The 19,850-nt window shown below is 41.8% G+C and overlaps 1 protein-coding gene across 9 annotated transcripts in view; it reads left to right on the top strand.

The window, feature by feature from the left end:
- cdc16 (cell division cycle 16 homolog (S. cerevisiae)) overlaps positions 1-16,896 on the top strand; it is a 28,162-nt gene extending 11,266 nt beyond the window's left edge. For 5 of the 9 annotated variants that reach the window (XM_036974086.2, XM_036974085.2, XM_036974082.2 and 2 more), the window contains exons 8-18: positions 9-142; positions 369-448; positions 549-598; positions 775-848; positions 1,060-1,185; positions 1,441-1,593; positions 2,619-2,682; positions 2,841-2,902; positions 13,738-13,873; positions 14,018-14,126; positions 16,034-16,896. In XM_036974086.2, the coding sequence (XP_036829981.1) occupies positions 9-142; positions 369-448; positions 549-598; positions 775-848; positions 1,060-1,185; positions 1,441-1,593; positions 2,619-2,682; positions 2,841-2,902; positions 13,738-13,873; positions 14,018-14,126; positions 16,034-16,293 (1,248 nt within the window). In that variant the 3' untranslated portion in view covers positions 16,294-16,896. The remainder of the gene's footprint in view (positions 1-8; positions 143-368; positions 449-548; positions 599-774; positions 849-1,059; positions 1,186-1,440; positions 1,594-2,618; positions 2,683-2,840; positions 2,903-13,737; positions 13,874-14,017; positions 14,127-16,033) is intronic. The other 4 variants (XM_090229507.1, XM_036974084.2, XM_036974083.2 and 1 more) reach the window with 1 other exon arrangement.
- Positions 16,897-19,850: the final 2,954 nt, after the last annotated feature.

The raw sequence follows: 19,850 nt of genomic DNA on the forward strand, positions 1-19,850 counted from the left end.
TCCCTCAGTATAACAAACCCAGTGATATGGTGGTCCCAGAGATGGTCAACGGTCTCCAGGACAATTTGGACGTGGTGGTCTCCCTTGCTGAGAGGCATTATTACAACTGTGACTTCAAAATGTGCTACAAACTCACTTCCATGTAAGTTTGGTAACTAACCGCTGGCCCACCTTAACCTTTTTACTACAAATTGAGATTTGTTGGCAGTCTGCAAGCGTTAACTGGCCAATCTTAACTTGTTGTGATATTCGTATAGGTTTGTTAGTGGAATATTCTCGGCTCGGCTCAGTTGTGTAAAAAGGATATACATTTCACACATATCATTTGGTCTTGTCTGTAAAACGTGAATGTTTTGTGTTTCTTCAAGGGTGATGGTGAAAGACCCATTCCATGCCAACTGTCTACCTGTTCATATAGGAACACTGGTGGAACTCAGCAAAGCAAATGGTAAGACCGTTGAAGCTCTTAAGTTTGGTTATTCATACAAGTGAAAGATACATTTAACATCTGAATGTGTACCATGATTCTCCTCTTTTTACTACCACAGAACTGTTTTACCTTTCGCACAGGCTTGTGGACTTGTATCCCAACAACCCAGTAAGTATAATCCCTGCCCTATATAGTGCAAAGTGTTGCCTGCTCTGCTATGAATACACCCCCACCCCCATCTTGCCATTCCACATATCCAAGCTCTGATTGGTACGGTATGTTTTCTTTTGTGTGTATTTTATTTTTTGACTATTAGACAAATGGTAAACGTTGTTTTCATCCAGGTCTCTTGGTTTGCTGTGGGATGCTACTATCTAATGGTTGGTCACAAAAATGAACACGCGCGTAGATATCTCAGGTACCAGATATCATGTTTTTCTTATCACCAAGTGTATTTTATATTCAGCAGTCAGACATTGATATTGTAAATTAAAATATTTTGATTCACTTGCTGCTGAATCAAATCTACAAATTTCAAAGTATTATAAAAAAAACATCATTGATTATCATTCACTCAGACTAGAATATCTCTCTTATTTACACTATGTTCCTTATGCTCCCTCCCACAGCAAGGCGACCACTCTGGAGCGGACGTACGGTCCGGCATGGATCGCCTACGGTCACTCGTTTGCAGTGGAGAGTGAACACGACCAGGCCATGGCTGCCTACTTCACTGCTGCTCAACTGATGAAGGGGTATGTACTGTTATTGTACCCAGACACAACACCACACATCCACAGAACAGGTCTGTCACGTGCTGAAAAGCAATATTGAACATGAACACATTTGTTAGCGTCTGTTCAAAGATGTATCTTGCTAAAAGCAGGTGTGCCTTAGTCATTGAAAACATGTAATGTACAGTATCATAACAAATATATAATAGCATGTACCTTCACAACCTTGCCCATTAGACTTGACCCCTAACCCTTGCTCTCATCTCTCTTGTCCAGATGTCATCTCCCCATGTTGTACATAGGGCTGGAGTACGGTCTTACAAATAACTCTAAACTGGCCGAGCGCTTCTTCAGCCAGGCCCTGAGCATAGCACCAGAAGACCCCTTTGTCATGCATGAGGTGGCCGTTGTGGCCTTTCAGAATGGAGAGTGAGTCACACACACAAATACATAGAGATAATGTGTATGCAAACACCCACACATTGGGAAAACGTACATATGTGCATACTCACACACGTACACCCAAGAGGATATATAGCATACACTGTAATACCCTCACGTGCTCACATACTACACTGAGTGTACAAAGCATTAGGAACACCTCCCTAATATTGAGTTTCTATCCCTGTTACCCTCAGAACAGCCTCAATTTGTCGGGCATGGACTCTACATGGTGTCGAAAGCAGTCCACAGGGATGCTGGCCCTTGTTGACTCCAATGCTTACCACATTTGTGTCAAGTTGGCTGGATGTCCTTTGGGTGGTGGACCATTCTTGGGACACACAGGAATCTGTTGAGCGTGAAAAACACAGCTGTGTTGCAGTTCTTGACACACTCAAACCGGTGCACCTGGGCACCTACTACCATACTGTGTTCAAAGACACCTTAAATATTTTGTCTTGCCCATTCACTCTCTGAAGGGCACACACCTGCAATCCGTGTCTCAATTGTTTCAAGGCTTAAAAATCTTTCTTTAAACTGTCTCCTTCCCTTCATCACTGATTTATGAAGTGGATTTAACAAGTGACATTAAAAGGATCAAAGCGTTCACCTGGTCAGTCTATGTCATGGAAATACGTTTAACAAACTCTGCAATACCCCCACATGCACACATACACACTTGAGGGCTCTCATCATAGCCATTAGCAAATGGGTTAGAAGAGTGTTCTCCTAACGATGGGTTTAAACCCACAGGTAGGGCCACGAATGATTCGGTTTGGGTTGTGACGATAAACATGGATTCTGTCTATTTATTGAGGTTTAGCTGCACCTGGCCACGCCTCCATCATAGTTGCTGGAACCGTGCCGGAAAGGACCATTTGTAAAGAAAAAATCTGTGCTGGCACCGTATGGTTCGGGTTGACACGATAGTGTGTGTGAAAGGGTACTTAAGCCTTATTTTTTTTATTTGTTCATGTGTTGGGTTTGATTGTGCTCAATTCTGCCATTTTCAGCTGGAAAACAGCCGAGAAGTTGTTCCTGGACGCAATGGACAAGATCAAAGCCATTGGGAATGAGGTAGCTGATCATTTGACTCGACTAACTCTAGCCCCACATGTACCATGTCATACGCCATTCTTAACTTCTTAAGAAGAACTGGCAGCCAGTGTAGTAGCTGTGTGTTTTATTTTCAATGCAAAAATTCCTCTTTTAGTGAAAGTTGTGTTTTCTTCCAGGTAACAGTGGACAAGTGGGAGCCACTCCTGAACAACCTGGGTCACGTATGTCGAAAACTGAAGTGAGTATAAAGATCCTCCGCAAGTATTTACTCATCAGGACACCAGAGGGGTATGTCACGAAGCAGAATTCAACTTGGGATAACTATTGTCATGAAGGGGTCAACACCTTTTAGCCAGGTAAATTACTAGGGTAACTGTTGGACTCTGGGTTTTCCATGTGCGACATGCACACGCAGTTACAAGCCTGGTTTGAATTAGTGGAAGCTGTTGGATAAATATCCACCTTTGTGAACTGGAATGTGGCGTTAACTGAAACTAGTTAGCCTAAACTAATCCAGAATATTTCTAGTTGGCTTGTGACACACCCCTTTTGAGGGGATGGAACTGAACAGAATGGAAGTTCTGACTGGCATATGCAGTATCTCTGTATCTCCTATGACATCATTGTTGTCCTGTCCTTGTTCTCATCTCGCTTATAAGTTCAGGATTAGGTAGTTAGACAGGCAGGCATTTCTCTGTCTCCCAGGTACCTGATAAAGCATTGTTAAAGGACAGGGATCCAAACATTTTCCTGAGTGGTATTTCAGGAGGAGAGTCTGAGGTGATGAAAGGGAAAAAAAGAAAGAAGAAATGGGTCTTTGTTGGAAATGGAATACTGTAGAATCACCAGGAAATCCGTTCAAACTGATTTTAAATGTAAGAAATATTTTCCCATTCATAATGGAGAGAAATGTAAGCAAGGCTTGAAATTATTGATTTATTCAAACACATCTGTTTAGGCTTCTTACAGTCAATTGGCAGTCTACAAATGATTTGTAATTATGTTCTGGTCCCCAGACCATCCGCTGAAAAATAAAATCGGCCTGCGGCTGAATCTAGTTGATGATCCCTAACTTACTGTATCTCTCTTTTTTTTTCTTTCTCCTCGCACTATTTTCAAAGACACGCATTTGCTCTTCTCCAGTCCTTCTGTATAAGTAGGAATCATTGAGTATTAATGCACAGATCTGTTGATGAATAATGCATAGTAGCCACTAAGCAGATCTAGAGAGGCTTTGCAGTGCAAGTGGCTGTTTTGAAAATGTTTGGGTACTTCATATCTAAAGGGGCACCTTTGGAAATCCACACCTTGCAGTTAATGCGTGTTTTTATTTTAATGAAGGCTTCTTAACAGGATTGCAGTGTTCACTGATCTATTGAATTAATCAGTTGGTAAAGCCCTGCAAACAACATGCACATGGTTCCGTAATTGATTTGTTCAAGAGATGATGGGATGTTTTCCTATGTGGTGAATTTGATTATGGTAAAATATTGAGCCATTAATTGAACCTGAGTGGAGTGAGAGGCAGGGTTTGCAGTTTTGGGACTATTCAATTGGTTCCATTGTGCCAATCTCAATCAAGAACTGCTAATAATTATAATATTAATAATTAATTTATTTGGAAATCACTTCTCACACCCAAGGTGCAAATTATTCTTTTTTTGTATATATACTTCTGTTCAAAAGTTTGGGGTCACTTAGAAATGTCCAGGTTTTGAAAGAAAAGCATTTTTTTTTTGTCCATTAAAATATCAAATTGATCAGAAATACAGTGTAGACATTGTTAATGTCCTAAATGTCTATTGTAGCTAGAAACGGCAGATTTTTAATGGAATATCTACATAGGAGTACAGAGGCCCATTATCAGCAACAATCACTCCTGTGTTCCAATGGCACGTTGTGTTGGCTAATCCAAGTTTATAATTTTAAAAGGCTCCTGCGTTGTCTTCGCTGTGTTCTTGGGTCATTGTCCTGTTCGAAAGTGAACCGTCACCCAAGTCTGATAACCTGCTGCAGAGCACTTAGGACTTCAAGGACCTCTCTCTACTTTCTCCGTTCATCACTCCCTCTCTTGACTAGTCTCCAAGTCCATGCCGCTGAAAAACATCCCCACAGCATGATGCTGCCACCATCATGCTTCACCGTAGGGACGGTGCCAGGTTTCCTCTAGACGTGACGTTTGTCATTCAGGCCAAAGGGTTCAATCAAACTCCAAGTGGGCTGTTGTGGCTTTTGCTGAGGAGTGGCTTCCATTGTGAATTGCTACAGAGATAGTTGTCCTTCTGGAAGGTTCTCCCATCTTCACAGAGGAACTCTGGAGCTCTGTCAGTGACCATTGGGTTCTTGGTCACCATCCTGACCAAGGCCCTTCTTCCCTTAAAGCTCAGTTTGGCCAGGCGGCCAGCTCTAGGAAGAGTCTAGGTTGTTCCAAACTTCTTCCATTTAAGAATGATGGAGGCCACTGTGTTCTTGGGACTTTCAGTGCTGCAGAAATGTTATGGTACCTTTCTCTAGATCTGTGCTTCGACACAATCCTGTCTCGGAGCTCTACAAACAATTCCATCGACCTCATGGCTTGGTTTTGCTCTGAAATGCACTGTCAAGGGGGGGACCATTTTTTTTATAGACAAGTGTGTGGACATGATTTTGGAAAGGCAATCAATTGAATTTACCACAGGTGGACTCAAATAAAGTTGTAGAAACATCTCAAGGGTGATCAATGGAAACAGAATATACCGGAGCTCAATTTCGAGTTTCATATCAAAGGGTCTGAATGCTTATGTAAATAAGGTATTTCTGTTTATTTGTTAATACATTTGCAATAGTTTCTAAACTTGTTTTCACTTTGTCATTATGGGTATTGTGTGGAGATTGAGATGTTTTATTTAATCCGTTTTAGAATAACGCTGTAAACAAATGTTGAGAAAGGGAAGGGGTCTGAATACTTTCTGAATGAACTGTAGTGTAGCTTGTTTATGCACTTGGCAGATGCGCCAACAAACAGGGCGTTTTACAATAGTCCAGACGGGATGAAATAAAGGCGTGGATGAGTCGATCAGCCTAAGGTTGTGATAGTATAGGTCGTAACCTGGCAATGTTCTGTAGATGGAAATTGAGACTTTGGTCACACTGGATGTGGGCCTCAAACGAGAGCATACTGTCATATCACACCCAGGTTGCAAACCTCACTGAAGGGGAGGATCTTGACACCATCACTATTGAGGCTGTAGCTGCTGATATTTATGATGGTGTGAGTGCCAATCTGTCTTTTTGCAGTTTAGTCTAGTGGTTAGAGCGGTGGGCCAGTAACCGAAAGGTTGCAAGATCGAATCCCAGAGCTGCCAAGGTAAAAATCTGCCGTTCTGCCCCTGAACAAGGCAGTTAACCCACTGTTCCTAGGCCGTCATTGAAAATAATAAGAATTTGTTCATAACTTACTTGCCTAGTTAATAAAGGTTTTTTTAAAAAAAAGAAAAATAAATAAACTCAACTACATCCACGCATTGATGTCCTGCAGGCAGTTTACCAGGAATGGAGTGTGTAGCTTTTTCTAAATAGAAAAGTATTGGACTGGCCGCATAAGTGTTTATTCGGGTCCAAACAGTAAAAATAAAATAACGTTTTGACACATTCAGGGGATTTTATTTGTAATATTTTCTACATTGTAAAATAATAGTGAAGACCAAACTATGAAATAATACATGGAATCATGTAGTAACCAGAAGTGTCCAACAAATCAAAATATATTTGAGATTCTTCAAAGTATCCACCCTTTGTCTTTGATGACAGCTTTGCACACTCTTGGCATTCTCTCAACCAGCTTCACCTGGACTGCTTTTCCATCCTTCTTGAAGGTGTTCCCACATATGCTGAGCACTTGTTGGCTGCTTTTCCTTCAATCTGCGGTCCCAATCATCTCAATTGGGTTGAGGTTGGGTGCTTGTGGAGGCCAGGTCATCTGATGAAGCACTCCATCACTCTCCTTATTGGTCAAATAGCCCTTACACAGCCTGGAGGTGTGTGTTGGGTCATTTTCCTGTTGAAAAACAAATAATAGTCCCACGAAGCGCAAACCAGATAGGATGGTGTATCGCTGCAAAATGCTGTGGTAGCCATGCTGGTTATGCATGCCTTGAATTCTAAATAAATCACTGACCTTGTCACCAGCAAGGCACCAGCAAGGCACCATCACACCTCCATGCTTCACGGTGGGAACCACCCGTTCGGAGATCATCTATTCTGCGTCTCACAAAGACATGGCGGTTGGAATCAAAAATCTCAAATTTGGACTCCTCAGACCAAAGGACAGATTTTGACCGGTCTAATGTCCATTGACCTTGTTGCTTGGCCTAAGCAAGTCTCTTCTCATTATTGGTGTTCTTTTAGTAGTGGGTTCTTTGCAGTAATTTGACCTTGAAGGCCTGATTCACACAGTCTACTCTGAACAGTTGTTGAGATGTGATGAGGCTGGTAACTCTAATGAACCCAGAGGTAACTCTGGGTCTTCCTTTCCTGTGGCGGTCCTCATGAGAGCCAGTTTCATCGTAGTGCTTGATGGTTTTTGCGAATGCACTTGGAAGAAACTTGAAATGTTCTGGATTGACTGACCTTCATGTCTTTTAAAATTAAAGACTGACTGTCATTTCTCTTTGCTTATTTGAGCTGTTCTTGCCATAATATGGACTTGGTATTTTACCAAATAGTGTTATCGTCTGTATAACCCCCCCTACCTTGTCACAACACAACTGATGGGCTCAACCGCATTAAGAAGGAAAGAAATTCCACAAATGTACTTTTAACAAGGCGCACCTGTTAATTTAATTGCTTTTTCCACCTTTTATTTAACCAGGTAGGCTAGACCTGGCCAAGATAAAGCAAAGCAGTTCGACACACAGCAACACACATGGAATAAACAAACATACAATCAATAATACAGTAGAAAAAAAAGTATATATACAGCATGTGCAAATTAAGTAGGATAAGAGCGGCAAAGGCAATAAATAGGTCATGGTGGCGAAGTAATTACAATATAGCAATTAAACACTGGAATGGTAGAATGTGCAGAAGATGAATGTGCAAGTAGAGATACTGGGGTGCAAAGGAGCAAGTTGAATGAATAAATACAGTATGGGGATGAGGTAGCTTGGATAGGCTATTTAGAGATGAACTATGTACAGGAGCAGTGATCTGTGAGCTGCTCTGACCGCTTGTGCTTAAAGCTAGTGAGGGACTTAAGTCTCCAGATTTAGTGATTTTATTTTATTTTTATTTTTTTTGTAGTTTGTTCCAGTCATTGGCAGCAGAGGCGGCCAAAGGAAGAATTGGCTTTGGGGGTGAACAGTGAGATATATACTTTCTGGAGCGCGAGCTACAGATGGATGCTGCTATGGTGACTAGTGAGCTGAGATAAGGCGGGGCTTTACCTAGCAGAGACTTGTAGATGACCAGGATCCAGTGGGTTTTGCGACGAGTATGAAACGAGGGCCAGCCAACGTGAACGTACAGGTCGCAGTGGTGGGTAGTATATGGGGCTTGGGTGACAAAATTGATGGCACTGTGATAGACTGCATCCAATTTGTTGAGTAAAGTGTTGGAGGCTATTTTGTAAATGACATCGCTGAAGTCGAGGATCGGTAGGATGGTATGTTTGGCAGCGTGAGAGAAGAATGCTTTGTTGCGAAATAGGAAGCCAATTCTAGATTTAATTTTGGATTGGAGATGTTTAATGTGAGTCTGGAAGGAGAGTTTACAGTCTAACCAGACACCTAGAATATGTGGACAACTTAAAATACCTAAGACAGAACCGTCCAGAGTAGGTGCGGGCAGCGATCAGTTGAAGAGCTTGCATTTAAGAGCAGTTGGAGGCCACGGAAGGAGTGTTGTATGGCATTGAAGCTCATCTGGAGGTTAGTTAACAGTGTCCAAAGAATGGCCAGATGTATACAGAATGGTGTCATCTGCGTAGAGGTGGATCAGAGAATCACGAGCAGCAAGAGCAACATCATTGATATATACAGAGAAGAGTCATTGAGTCAGAATTGAACCCTGTGGCACCCCCATAGAGACCGCCAGAGGTCCGGACAACAGGCCCTCCGATTTGACACACTGAACTCTATCAGATAAGTAGTTGGTGAACCAGGCGAGGCAATCAATTGAGAAACCAAGGCTGTTGAGTCTGCCAATTAGAATGTTGTGATTGACAGTCATGAAGTCGGTTGAGAGAATGCTAGGAGTGTGCAAGGCTGAAGGGTGGCAACTTTGAAGAATCTCGTATATAAATATATTTTTTGTTTACTAAGTGATTCCATATGTGCTATTTTATAGTTTTGACATCTTAAATATTATTTTACAATGAGTAAAAAAAATAAAGAAAAACCCTTGAATGACTTGGTGTGACCACCTTTGACTGGTACTTATAAACTCGTCCCTTTTTCAGGACCCTGTCTTTCAAAGATAATTCGTAAAAATCCAAATAACTTCACAGATCTTTATTGTAATAAATGGTTTTAACACTGTTTCTCATGCTTGTTCAATAAACAATTAATGAACATGCTCCTGTGGAAAGGTCGTTGAGACAGTTATGAAAACGTAGGACACTATAGAGGCCTTTCTACTGACTGCTCATCTGCGTGAATGTGCCTTAGGCATGCTGCAAGGAGGCAGGAGGACTGCAGATGTGACCAGGGCAATAAATTGCAATGTCCGTACTGTGAGGCGCCTAAGACGGTGCTACAGGGCGGACAGCTGATCATCCTCTTAGTGGCAGACCATGTGTAACAACACCTGCACGGGATTGGTACATCCAAACATCACACCTGCAGGACCGGTACAGGATGGCAACAACTGCCTGAGTTACACCAGGAATGCACAATCCCTCCATCACTGCTCATACTACCCGCAATTGGCTGAAAGAGGCTGGACTGAGGGCTTGTAGGCCCGTTGTAAAGGCAGGTCCTCAACCAGATATCACCAGCAAAAACATTGCCTATTCATTGTCTGCATGCAACTTACTGTTATGTAAATTGTTATGCAATAAAAAAAAAAATACTCCTGAAACTATTTAGGCTTGCCATAACCAAGTGTTTGAATATGACTGAAGACATTTCAGATTTTCATTTTTAATTCATTTGTAAACATTTTGTAAAACATAGTGCCTTCAGAAAGTATTCATACCCCTTGACTTACTCCACATTTTGTTGTTGCATCATGAATTCAAAATGGATTAAATATATTTTTCTCACATCTACACAACCCATAATGACAAAGTGAATGTTTTATACATGTTTGCAAATGTATTGAAAATGAGATACAGAAATATCGTATTTACATAAGTATTCCCCTGAGCCAATACATGGTAGAATCATCTTTTGCAGCGATTACAGCTGAGAGTCTTTCTGGGTAAATCTCTAATAGCCTTGAACGCCTAGTTTGTACAATATTTGCACATTCTTTCAAAAAAATCTGTCAAGTTGGTTGTTGATCATTGCTAGACAGAAATTGAAGTTTTGCCGTAGATTTTTAAATAAAAACTGTAGCTAGGCCACTCAGGAACATTCAGTCTTCTTGGTAAGCAACTCCAGTGTATAGTTGGCCTTGTATTTTAGGTTATTCTGCTGAAAGGTGAATTTCTCCCAGTGTCTGTTGGAATGCAGACTGAACCAGGTTTTCCTCTTTCTTTTTAGCTTAAAAAAACTCCCTTGCAGATGACAAGCATATCCATAACACGATGCAGCCACAACCATGTTTGAAAATATGAAGAGTGGTACTCGGTGATGTTAGATTTGCCCCAAACATAACACTTTGTATTCAGGAAATTGTTCATTTCTTTGACCACATATTTAGCAATTTTGCAATTGCAAAATTTTGCAGTTTTGCAATAAAAAAAATGTATTCTGTCATTTGGGTTAGTATTGTGGAGTAACTACAATGTTATTGATCCGTCCTCAGTTTCCTCCTATCACAGCCGTTCAACTCTAACTGTTCTAAAGTCACCATTGGCCTCATGGTGAAATCCCCGGATGGTTTCCTTCCTCTCCTGCAGCTGAGTTAGGAAAGATGCCTGTGTCTTTGTAGTGAATGGGTTTAGGATACACTATCCAAAGTGTAATTAATACCATGCTCAAAGTGATATTCAGTGTCTGCTTAAAAAATTGGAAAACCTCCCTGATCTTTGTGGTTGAGTCTTTGTTAGAAATTCACTGCTCGACTGGGGGACCTTACAGTTATCTGTACGAGGTAGTCATTCAAAAATCATGTTAAACACTCGCACACACCGTGAGTCCATTCAAAATAACTTTATTTAGGCTTGTCATAACAAAGGGGTTGAATACTTGACTCAACATTTCAGTTTTACATTTTTTATTCATTTGTAAAAATGTCAAAACAATTCCACTTTTACATTATGGGTGCGCCAGTGACACTCAATTTAATATTTTTTAAATTCAGGTTATAACAAAAAATGTAAAAAGTCAAAGGGGTATGAATACCATGCTCATTTGGGCTGATGCCAAGTCTGTGAGACCGAGACCAAGACCTCTATCAGCAATGATGTCATTCAGTAGTAAGCCTTTGTTTATGGGATCTTGCATTTAAAAGCCCCAGTTGACTTACTTTGGAAGTTGCCTGAGGCACAGCATGCAGAACTGTCCAGTGTCCTTTATCATCCACCTCCGGTGTGCATGATGTACTGTGTTGTATTGAACTGGGCAGTGTATACAATAGACTTACAATAGGTTTGTTCTTTAGTCTACCACCCCATTATCCTTGCGGTCTGCATTTTTTTCTGGAGGATCCTGTATAGGCTTTTCTTCAGTTTCCTGCACAGGTTTTCTTTTCAAATGTTCCAAAACATCTGAGGAATCCTTGGGTGTAGTGAATGATAGTTCCAGCCTTTGGTCCCATTTCTGTATCTTTTGGTCCAGCCTTTGGTCCTGTAGATGGGAGACAAGATGATGATAAACCTTTTTTTTAATATATATATATATATAATAACACTGGATTTGTGCAGTGAAATGTGTTGTGTTACAAGGTCAGCCATAGTAATACAGAGCCCCTGGAGCAAAAAAATATTTTCCTTGTCAGTTTGGATATTCAAAGCTTTCAGTTACTAGCCCAATACTCTAACCGCTAGGCTATTTGTCACCCTAGGATCCTAGGAGGATTGGAGCTGATATTTAAATCCAAACAACTACAGTTGAAGTCAGAAGTTGACATACATCTTAGCCAAATCCATGTAAAAATTCCTTGTCTTAGGTCAGTTAGGATCACCACTTTATTTTAAGAATGTGAAATGTCAGAATAATAGTAGAGAGAATGGTTTATTTCAGCTTTTATTTCTTACATCACATTCCCAGTGGGTCAGAAGTTTACATACACTCAATTAGTATTTGGTAGCATTGCCTTTTAAATTGTTTAACTTGGGTCAAATGTTTCGGGTAGCCTTCCACAAGCTTCACACAATAAGTTTGGTTAATTTTGGCCCATTCCTCCTGACAGAGCTGGTGTAACTGAGTCAGGTTTGTAGGCCTCCTTGCTCGCACACACTTTTTTAGTTCTTCCCATAAATTTTCTATAGGATTGAGGTCACGGCTTTGTGATGGTCACTCCAATACCTTCAGTCAATCAAATGTATTTATAAAGCCCTTCTAAACATTAGCTGAAATCTCAAAGTGCTGTACAGAAACTCAGCCTAAAACCCCAAACAAGCAATGCAGGTGTAGAAGCACGGTGGCTAGGAAAAACTCCCTAGGAAGGCCAGAACCTAGAGAGGAACCCGGCTATGAGGGGTGGCCAGTCCTCTTCTGGCTGTGCCGGGTGGAGATTATAACAGAACATGGCCAAGATGTTCAAATGTTCATAGATAACCAACAGGGTCAAATAATAATAAATAATAATAATAATAATAATAATAATCAGTGGTTGTCGAGGGTGCAGCAGGTCAGCACCTCAGGAGTAAATGTCAGTTGGCTTTTCATAGCCGATCATTCTAGAGACAGCAGGAGCGGTAGAGAAAATCTGAGAGTTGAAAACCGCAGGTCTGGGACAGGTAACACGTCCGGTGAACAGATCAGGTTTCCACAGCCACAGGCAGAACAGTTGAAACTGGAGCAGCAGCACGGCCAGGTGGACTGGGGACAGCAGGGAGTCATCAGGCCTGGTAGTCCTGAGGCATGGTCCTGGTGCTCAGGTCCTCAGAGAGAGAGAGAGAAAGAAAGAAAGAAAAAGAGAGGAAAGAGCGAATTAGAGAGAACATACTTACATTCACACAGGACACCGGATAAGACAGGAGAAATACTCCAGATATAACAGACTGATCCTAGCACCCCGACACAAACTACTGCAGCATAAATACTGGAGGCTGAGACAGGAGGGATCGGGAGACACTGTGGCCCTGTCTGACGATACCCCCGGACAGGGCCAAACAGGCAGGAATAACCCCACCCACTTTGCCAAAGCACAGCCCCCACACCACTAGAGGGATATCTTCAACCACCACCTTGACTTTGTTGTCCTTAAGCCATTTTGCCACAACTTTGGAAGTATGCTTGGAGTCATTATCTATTTGGAAGATCCATTTGCTACCAAGCTGTCAGCTGTTGTACCCCATCAGAACCCAAAATACATGCTTGTTTCACTCCATTGTTTGTGAATAAATGTAAAACTAAACAAGCAACACTAGAAAGCCTCAACATGGTTTAAACTATAACTTGTAAAACATTATTGGTCAGTCCTTCCATTATTGGTATCCATAGCTCTGTCTATGAATTTGAGTGCTTACATTTCTCCAGCTCTATCACTCAGCATATTTATTATTTAGACTTCTAATTGCTGTTCTAAGGATTAAGTTTGCAAGATTAAATTACCAAGGCTGTCACTAGGCGCCATGGCAACTATGGAACAATATCAAAAATAAAACAAATACTTTTTTTTTTACCTAGTTCTGATAGGGAAGGTATTGTTTGGTTACATCCTTTTTTTGGCTCTCTGAACCCACCCAACCCAGGCAGAACTCTTTATTTGGCTCTGGTCATTAGAGAACTGTCCAATTGGTTGTTTTGTTCTGTCCTCCAATAGGAAGTATGTCCAGGCGTTGGAGTACCACCGCCAGGCCTTGGTTCTCATCCCCCAGCACGCGTCAACCTACTCCGCTATCGGATATGTGCACAGCCTCATGGGAGACTTCGAGAGCGCCATCGACTACTTCCACACAGTACTGTTTATTTTTTTTGTCCGTTTTATTTACATTTTAAATCCATAGACACAGAACCTGTGTGACACGTTGAATAAATATTGCAGTGCATTTCAATGTTATTACAGCAATTGATGTGAGTTTTTTTGCTTCTTTTTCTGACAGGCACTCGGTCTTAAGCGAGATGACACGTTTTCTGTGACGATGCTCGGCCACTGCATTGAGATGTACATTGGCGATACGGATGCCTACATAGGTAAAACTTCCTACATAGGTAAAATGACTTCCTTTGCAACCCACGCTAAAACAGATTTGCGACAATCATTTGTGGATGCATTTGTTATATTTTTGCCTGTAAACATCAATGACTTACAAGACATTTAAGTACTGTTGATTTTGCGTTTCTTTTTTGCTTTTTCTGAGTCTTGTTGCCAGTGTGTGCCTTGCCGGCGAATAAGAAATAATGTCGCTTTTTCTGAGGGACACTTTTGGATACTATGTGCATTATGCACTGGGATTGCGACCCGAGCCCCTGTGTCATCTGTTAGAAAGACCCTGCAAGTCAGTGATCCACTGTAAAAGGTTTAATTCTAACAAACAAGAAGAAGAATGAATAGTAGTTGGATGAGTGTATTTTCTATAAAAATGTATCAGAAAATATTAGTAATTTTAAAATGAGTCAACACCATAATGACAGATGTACAATGGGAATATGCATAATAATTTCAGTCTGGAATGTATACGTTGTTTTAATGGTAAACATTATGGGTGGATTGCAGCGAACAGGCAGAACTTAACGTGCACCTGCAGGTTAGCGCTGGATTTCTTATTTCTTAACATGCTAAAAGAACAGCGGAAAACTAGGAGACCACCAGTCCTGACGTTGTTACGGTGTCAAGCCGGCTTGATACAATACCTATATACACACACAAAAGTATGTGGAAACCCCTTCAAAATTGGTGGATTCGGCTATTTCAGCCACACCCGTTGCTGATAGGTGTATAAAATCGAGCACAAAGCCTTGCAATTGCCATAGACAAACATTGGCAGTAGAATGGCCTTACTGAAGAGCTCAGTGACTTTCAACATGGCACTGTCATAGTTGTTGTTGTCATATGCCAACAAATCAGTTAGTCAAATTTCTGCCCTGCTAGAGCTGCCCCGGTCAACTGTAAGTTATGATATTGTGTAGTGGAAACGTCTAGGAGCAACAACGGCTCAGCCACAAAGATGTAGGCCACACAAGCTCACAGAACGGGACAACCGAGTGCTGAAGCGTGTAGCGCGTACAAATTGTCTGTCCTCTGTTGCGACACTCACTAACGAGTACCAAACTTCCTCTGAAAGCAACATCAGCACAAGAACTGTTTATCGGGAGCTTTATAAAATGGGTTTCCGTGGCCGAACAGCCACACACACAAGCCTAAGATCACCATGCCAATGCCAAGCGTTGGCTGGAGTGGTGTAAAGCTCGCCGTCATTGGACTCTGGAACAGTGGAAACGCATTCTCTATGTAGTGATGAATCACGCTTCATAATCTGACAGGCTGACGGACGAATCTGGATTTGACGGATGGCAGGAGAACGCTACCTGCCCAACTGCATAATGCAAACTGTAAAGTTTGAGGAATAATAGTCTGGGGCTGTTTTTAATGGTTCGGGCTAGGCCCCTTAGTTCCAGTGAAGGGAAATCTTAACGCTACAACACAATGATATTTGAGACGATTTTGTGCTTCCAAGGCCCTTTCCTGTTTAAGCATGAAAATGCCCCCTTGCCCGTGAGGTCCATACAGAAATGGTTTGTCGAGATCGGTGTGGAAGAACTTGACTAGCCTGCACAGAGCCCTGACCTCAACCCCATCTACCACCTTTGGGATAAATTGGAACGCTGACTGCGAGCGCGGCCTAATCGCCCAACATCAGTGGTAGACCTCACTAATGCTCTTATGACTGAATGGAAGCAAGTACCCACAGCAATGTTCCAACATCTAGTGGAAAGCCTTCCCAGAAGGGTGGAGGCCGTTCTAGCAGCGACGGGGGAGACCAACTTCATGTTAATGCTCATAATTTTGGAATGAGCAGGTGTCCACATACTTTTGGTCGCGTGTGTGTGTGTGTCTAAAGCATTTAATAGTGTATGTGTGTGTGTCTAAATCATTTAATAGTGTATATGTCTTTCAGGAACGGACATAAAAGACAAAGTCCGTGGGACGCTGAGCACCCCGGGGTTGATGAAGATGCTGAACACGTCGACGGAACCCAGTAACGCTCGAACCACGGTTCTTCTGGAGGAGAGCGGCATCATGGCCCTGGAGACGCCGCAGTCCAATCAGGACAAGGCCTCGTTGGACACGCCCCTGCGGAGCTCGCTGCCCCTGGAATGCAACATGTACGAGAGTGACATGATGCTCGAGACCTCGATGTCCGACACCAGCGCGTGATGTCACTGATGATATCATAGTAGTGGCAGGTTGCCTGATCCCAGCCTCGGGACCCATTACCAACCAGACAGTTGGCATTTATCTATAGGTTTCTCGTCGTGTTCCCCTCTTGGGGATTTGAAATGATGGGATTGGAATAGACTAAGCGATGGGGAAGAGGTTAAGGCAGAGCTTTTTAGCATGAATTTGACCTTCAGTCCAATTGGTTTTGTTGGAAAAATATGTCACGCTCAGTACCGTATTGTAAAATATATATTTTTTGGGCTGAATGAATATTGCTCACACTATTTCAATCCGTTCATATTCCCAAGGGAGGTTGAAAGGGACCTGGGGATGTGAGGTGTGGGCTTGGTTTGGATTTGTGCCTCAGGCGAGTAGTCTGAAGACAGTGGGGAAAGCAAAGACATGGTACTCTGATGCTTAACAGAATGGAATGAATGCAGCAGTAACTGACTGTGCCCCCTACTCCTGCCCACTAGCAGGAACGTGTGTTGCTACCTGTGGATTTTTACTTTGAATAAAGAAAAAAAAAATGCTGAATGCAAGAGCGTTTTGATGAAAATACTGGTAATACTTACAATAAACCATATGTTTATCTTTTTATATTCTGTTTTTTTTTGTGTGATCATTGCAGTCTTGGTCTGGTTGCTTTTAAAAAAAAATGTTGACACTAATACTTTTCACACTACCAACCATATTTGTATACATCCCAATGCATTTCAATTGCTATAGACATGAATGAAAAAAATTCTGGTCGTAACTAGTCTTCCACCGTTTAAGCTAGAAACGGAATTCAAACCTTAATGTGGTTTAAACGGCATTCAAACTTTAAAACGTGGTCTGGAATAGGTTGCTTGTATACAGTCGTGGCCAAACGTTTTGAGAATGACACAAATATTAATTTTCACAAAGACTGCTGCCTCAGTTTGTATGATGGCAATTTGCATATACTCCAGAATGATATGAAGAGTGATCAGATGAATTGCAAAGTCCCTCTTTGCCATGCAAATGAACTGAATCCTAAAAAAAAAAAAAACATTTCCACTGCATTTCAGGCCTGCCACAAAAGGACCAGCTGACATCATGTCACAGGTGTGAGTGTTGATGAGGACAAGGCTGGAGATCACTCTGTCATGCTGATTGAGTTCCAATAAAAGACTGGAAGCTTCAAAAGGAGGGTGGTGCTTAGAATCATTGTTCTTCCTCTGTCAACCATGGTTACCTGCAAGGAAACGCATGCCGTCATCATTGCTTTGCACAAAAAGGGCTTCACAGGCAAGGATTTTGCTGCCAGTAAGATTGCACCTAAATCAACCATTTATCGGATCTTCAAGGAGAGCGGTTAAATTGTTGTGAAGAAGGCTTCAGGGCGCCCAAGAAAGTCCAGCAAGCGCCAGGACCGTCTCCTAAAGTTGATTCAGCTGCGGGATCGGGGCACCACCAGTACAGAGCTTGCTCAGGAATGGCAGCAGGCAGGAGTGAGTGCATCTGCACGCACAGTGAGGCTAAGACTGAGGATGGCCTGGTGTCAAGAAGTGCAGCAATGAAGCCACTTCTCTCCAGGAAAAACATCAGGGACAGACTGCTGAGGACTGAGGTAAAGTAATTTTCTCTGATGAATCCCCTTTCCGATTGTTTGGGGTATCCGGGAAAAAAGCTTGTCTGGAGAAGACAAGGTGAGCGCGACCATCAGTCCTGTGTCATGCCAACAGTAAAGCATCCTGAGATCATTCATGTGTGGGGTAGCTTCTCAACCAAGGGAGTGGACTCACTCACAATTTTGCCTAAGAACACAGCCATGAATAAAGAATGGTCCTCGAGAGAAACTTCTCCCAACCATCCAGGAACAGTTTGGTGACGAACAATGCCTTTTCCAGCATGATGGAGCACCTTGCCATAAGGCAAAAGTGATGACTGAGTGGCTCGGGGGAACAAAACATCAATATTTTGGGTACATGGCCAGGAAACTCCCCAGACCTTAATCCCATTGAGAACTTGTGGTCAATCCTCAAGAGGCGGGTGGACAAACAAACACCCACAAATTTTGACAAACTCCAAGCATTGATTATGCAAGAATGGGCTGCCATCAGTCAGGATGTGGCCCAGAAGTTAATTGACAGCATGCCAGGGCGGATTGCAGAGGTCTTGAAGAAGAAGGGTCAACACTGAAAATATTGACTCTTCGCATCAACTTCATGTAATTGTCAATAAAACCCTTTGACACTTATGAAATGCTTGTAATTATACTTCAGTATTCCATTGTAACATCTGTCAAAAATATCTAAAGACACTGAAGCAGCAAACTTTGAAAATTAATATTTGTGTCATTCTCAAAACCTTTGGCCAACAACTGTACAGCTTTTTGATACCATTTATACTTTTGTAACTCCATAGACCCCAATGGAAAATATTTGGATATGCCACTCCTCATAAACTGTTAAAGCTACCAACACAAAAACAACTTAAAAATTGGTACTGGTACTGTTGATTGTAAAAAAATTAAAAATAGTGTTATACTACTACACCATATTTGCATGAATCCCAATGTATTTCAGGTGCCTTAGAAACACCATTCAAACTTTAAAATGTGCAGACCAGTCTGGAGTAGTGTACTTGTATACTGACCACTACTGAATGAATACAACTACTAACCACAACCACACACCTATTGACCACAACTACTGCACATCACTTCTGACCACAACCACACAACTGACCACTACTACTGAACACAACCACATAGCTGACCACAACTACTGAGAAACACAACTACTGATCACAACCACTGACCACAACTACTGACCACAGCTACAACGTTGACATGTGCTGACTGGCTCAATTTAGATGGCTTCAACACAGGATTTTGTTATCATTCCCACTTCATAGACTATAAAGCTTGTTGTATCCCCATTCATTTAAATGGCGGAATGCAGGCTTCAACATTCAAAACTGAAATCACTGCCACAAAAAATGTTGAATGTTCAAACAAACATTTTGAGCTTAAAACACATATGGTACTCACGTTAGCCTACTATACTAGCCCACTATAATAACTCCACATCTACAAACCACCCCCAAATAGTTTTTGTGACCTAACACACAGCCTTTGAAAACCCTACTACTTCAAAACAATAAATACTTGTGTGCCATTCAGGGGTGTGAATACTTTCTGTAGCCTACTTACACAGCCATGTAATAGAAAAGAGCAACTCTCGGGTTGTCCGTCTGTTTGTGTTACACCATATCTTTGGAGAGCAGAGACAAGATGTCACACACACAATTCAAAGGTCAGATGCTGAGATGGAAGGGATGGTTATTCTAAACTCAGCAAAAAAAGAAACGGCCCTTTTTCAGGACCCTGTCTTTAAAAATCCAAATAACTTCACAGATCTTCATTCTAAAAGGTTTAAACACTGTTTCCCAAGCTTGTTCAATGAACCATGAACAATTAATGAACATGCACCTGTGGAAAGGTCGTTAAGACACTAACAGCTTACAGACGGTAGGCAATTACGGTCACAGTTGTGAAAACTTAGGACACTAAAAAAGCCTTTCTA

This window comes from Oncorhynchus mykiss, chromosome 3 (assembly GCF_057628025.1).
Source record: "Oncorhynchus mykiss isolate SJ-2025 chromosome 3, ASM5762802v1, whole genome shotgun sequence".
Taxonomy (NCBI): Eukaryota; Metazoa; Chordata; class Actinopteri; order Salmoniformes; family Salmonidae; genus Oncorhynchus; species Oncorhynchus mykiss.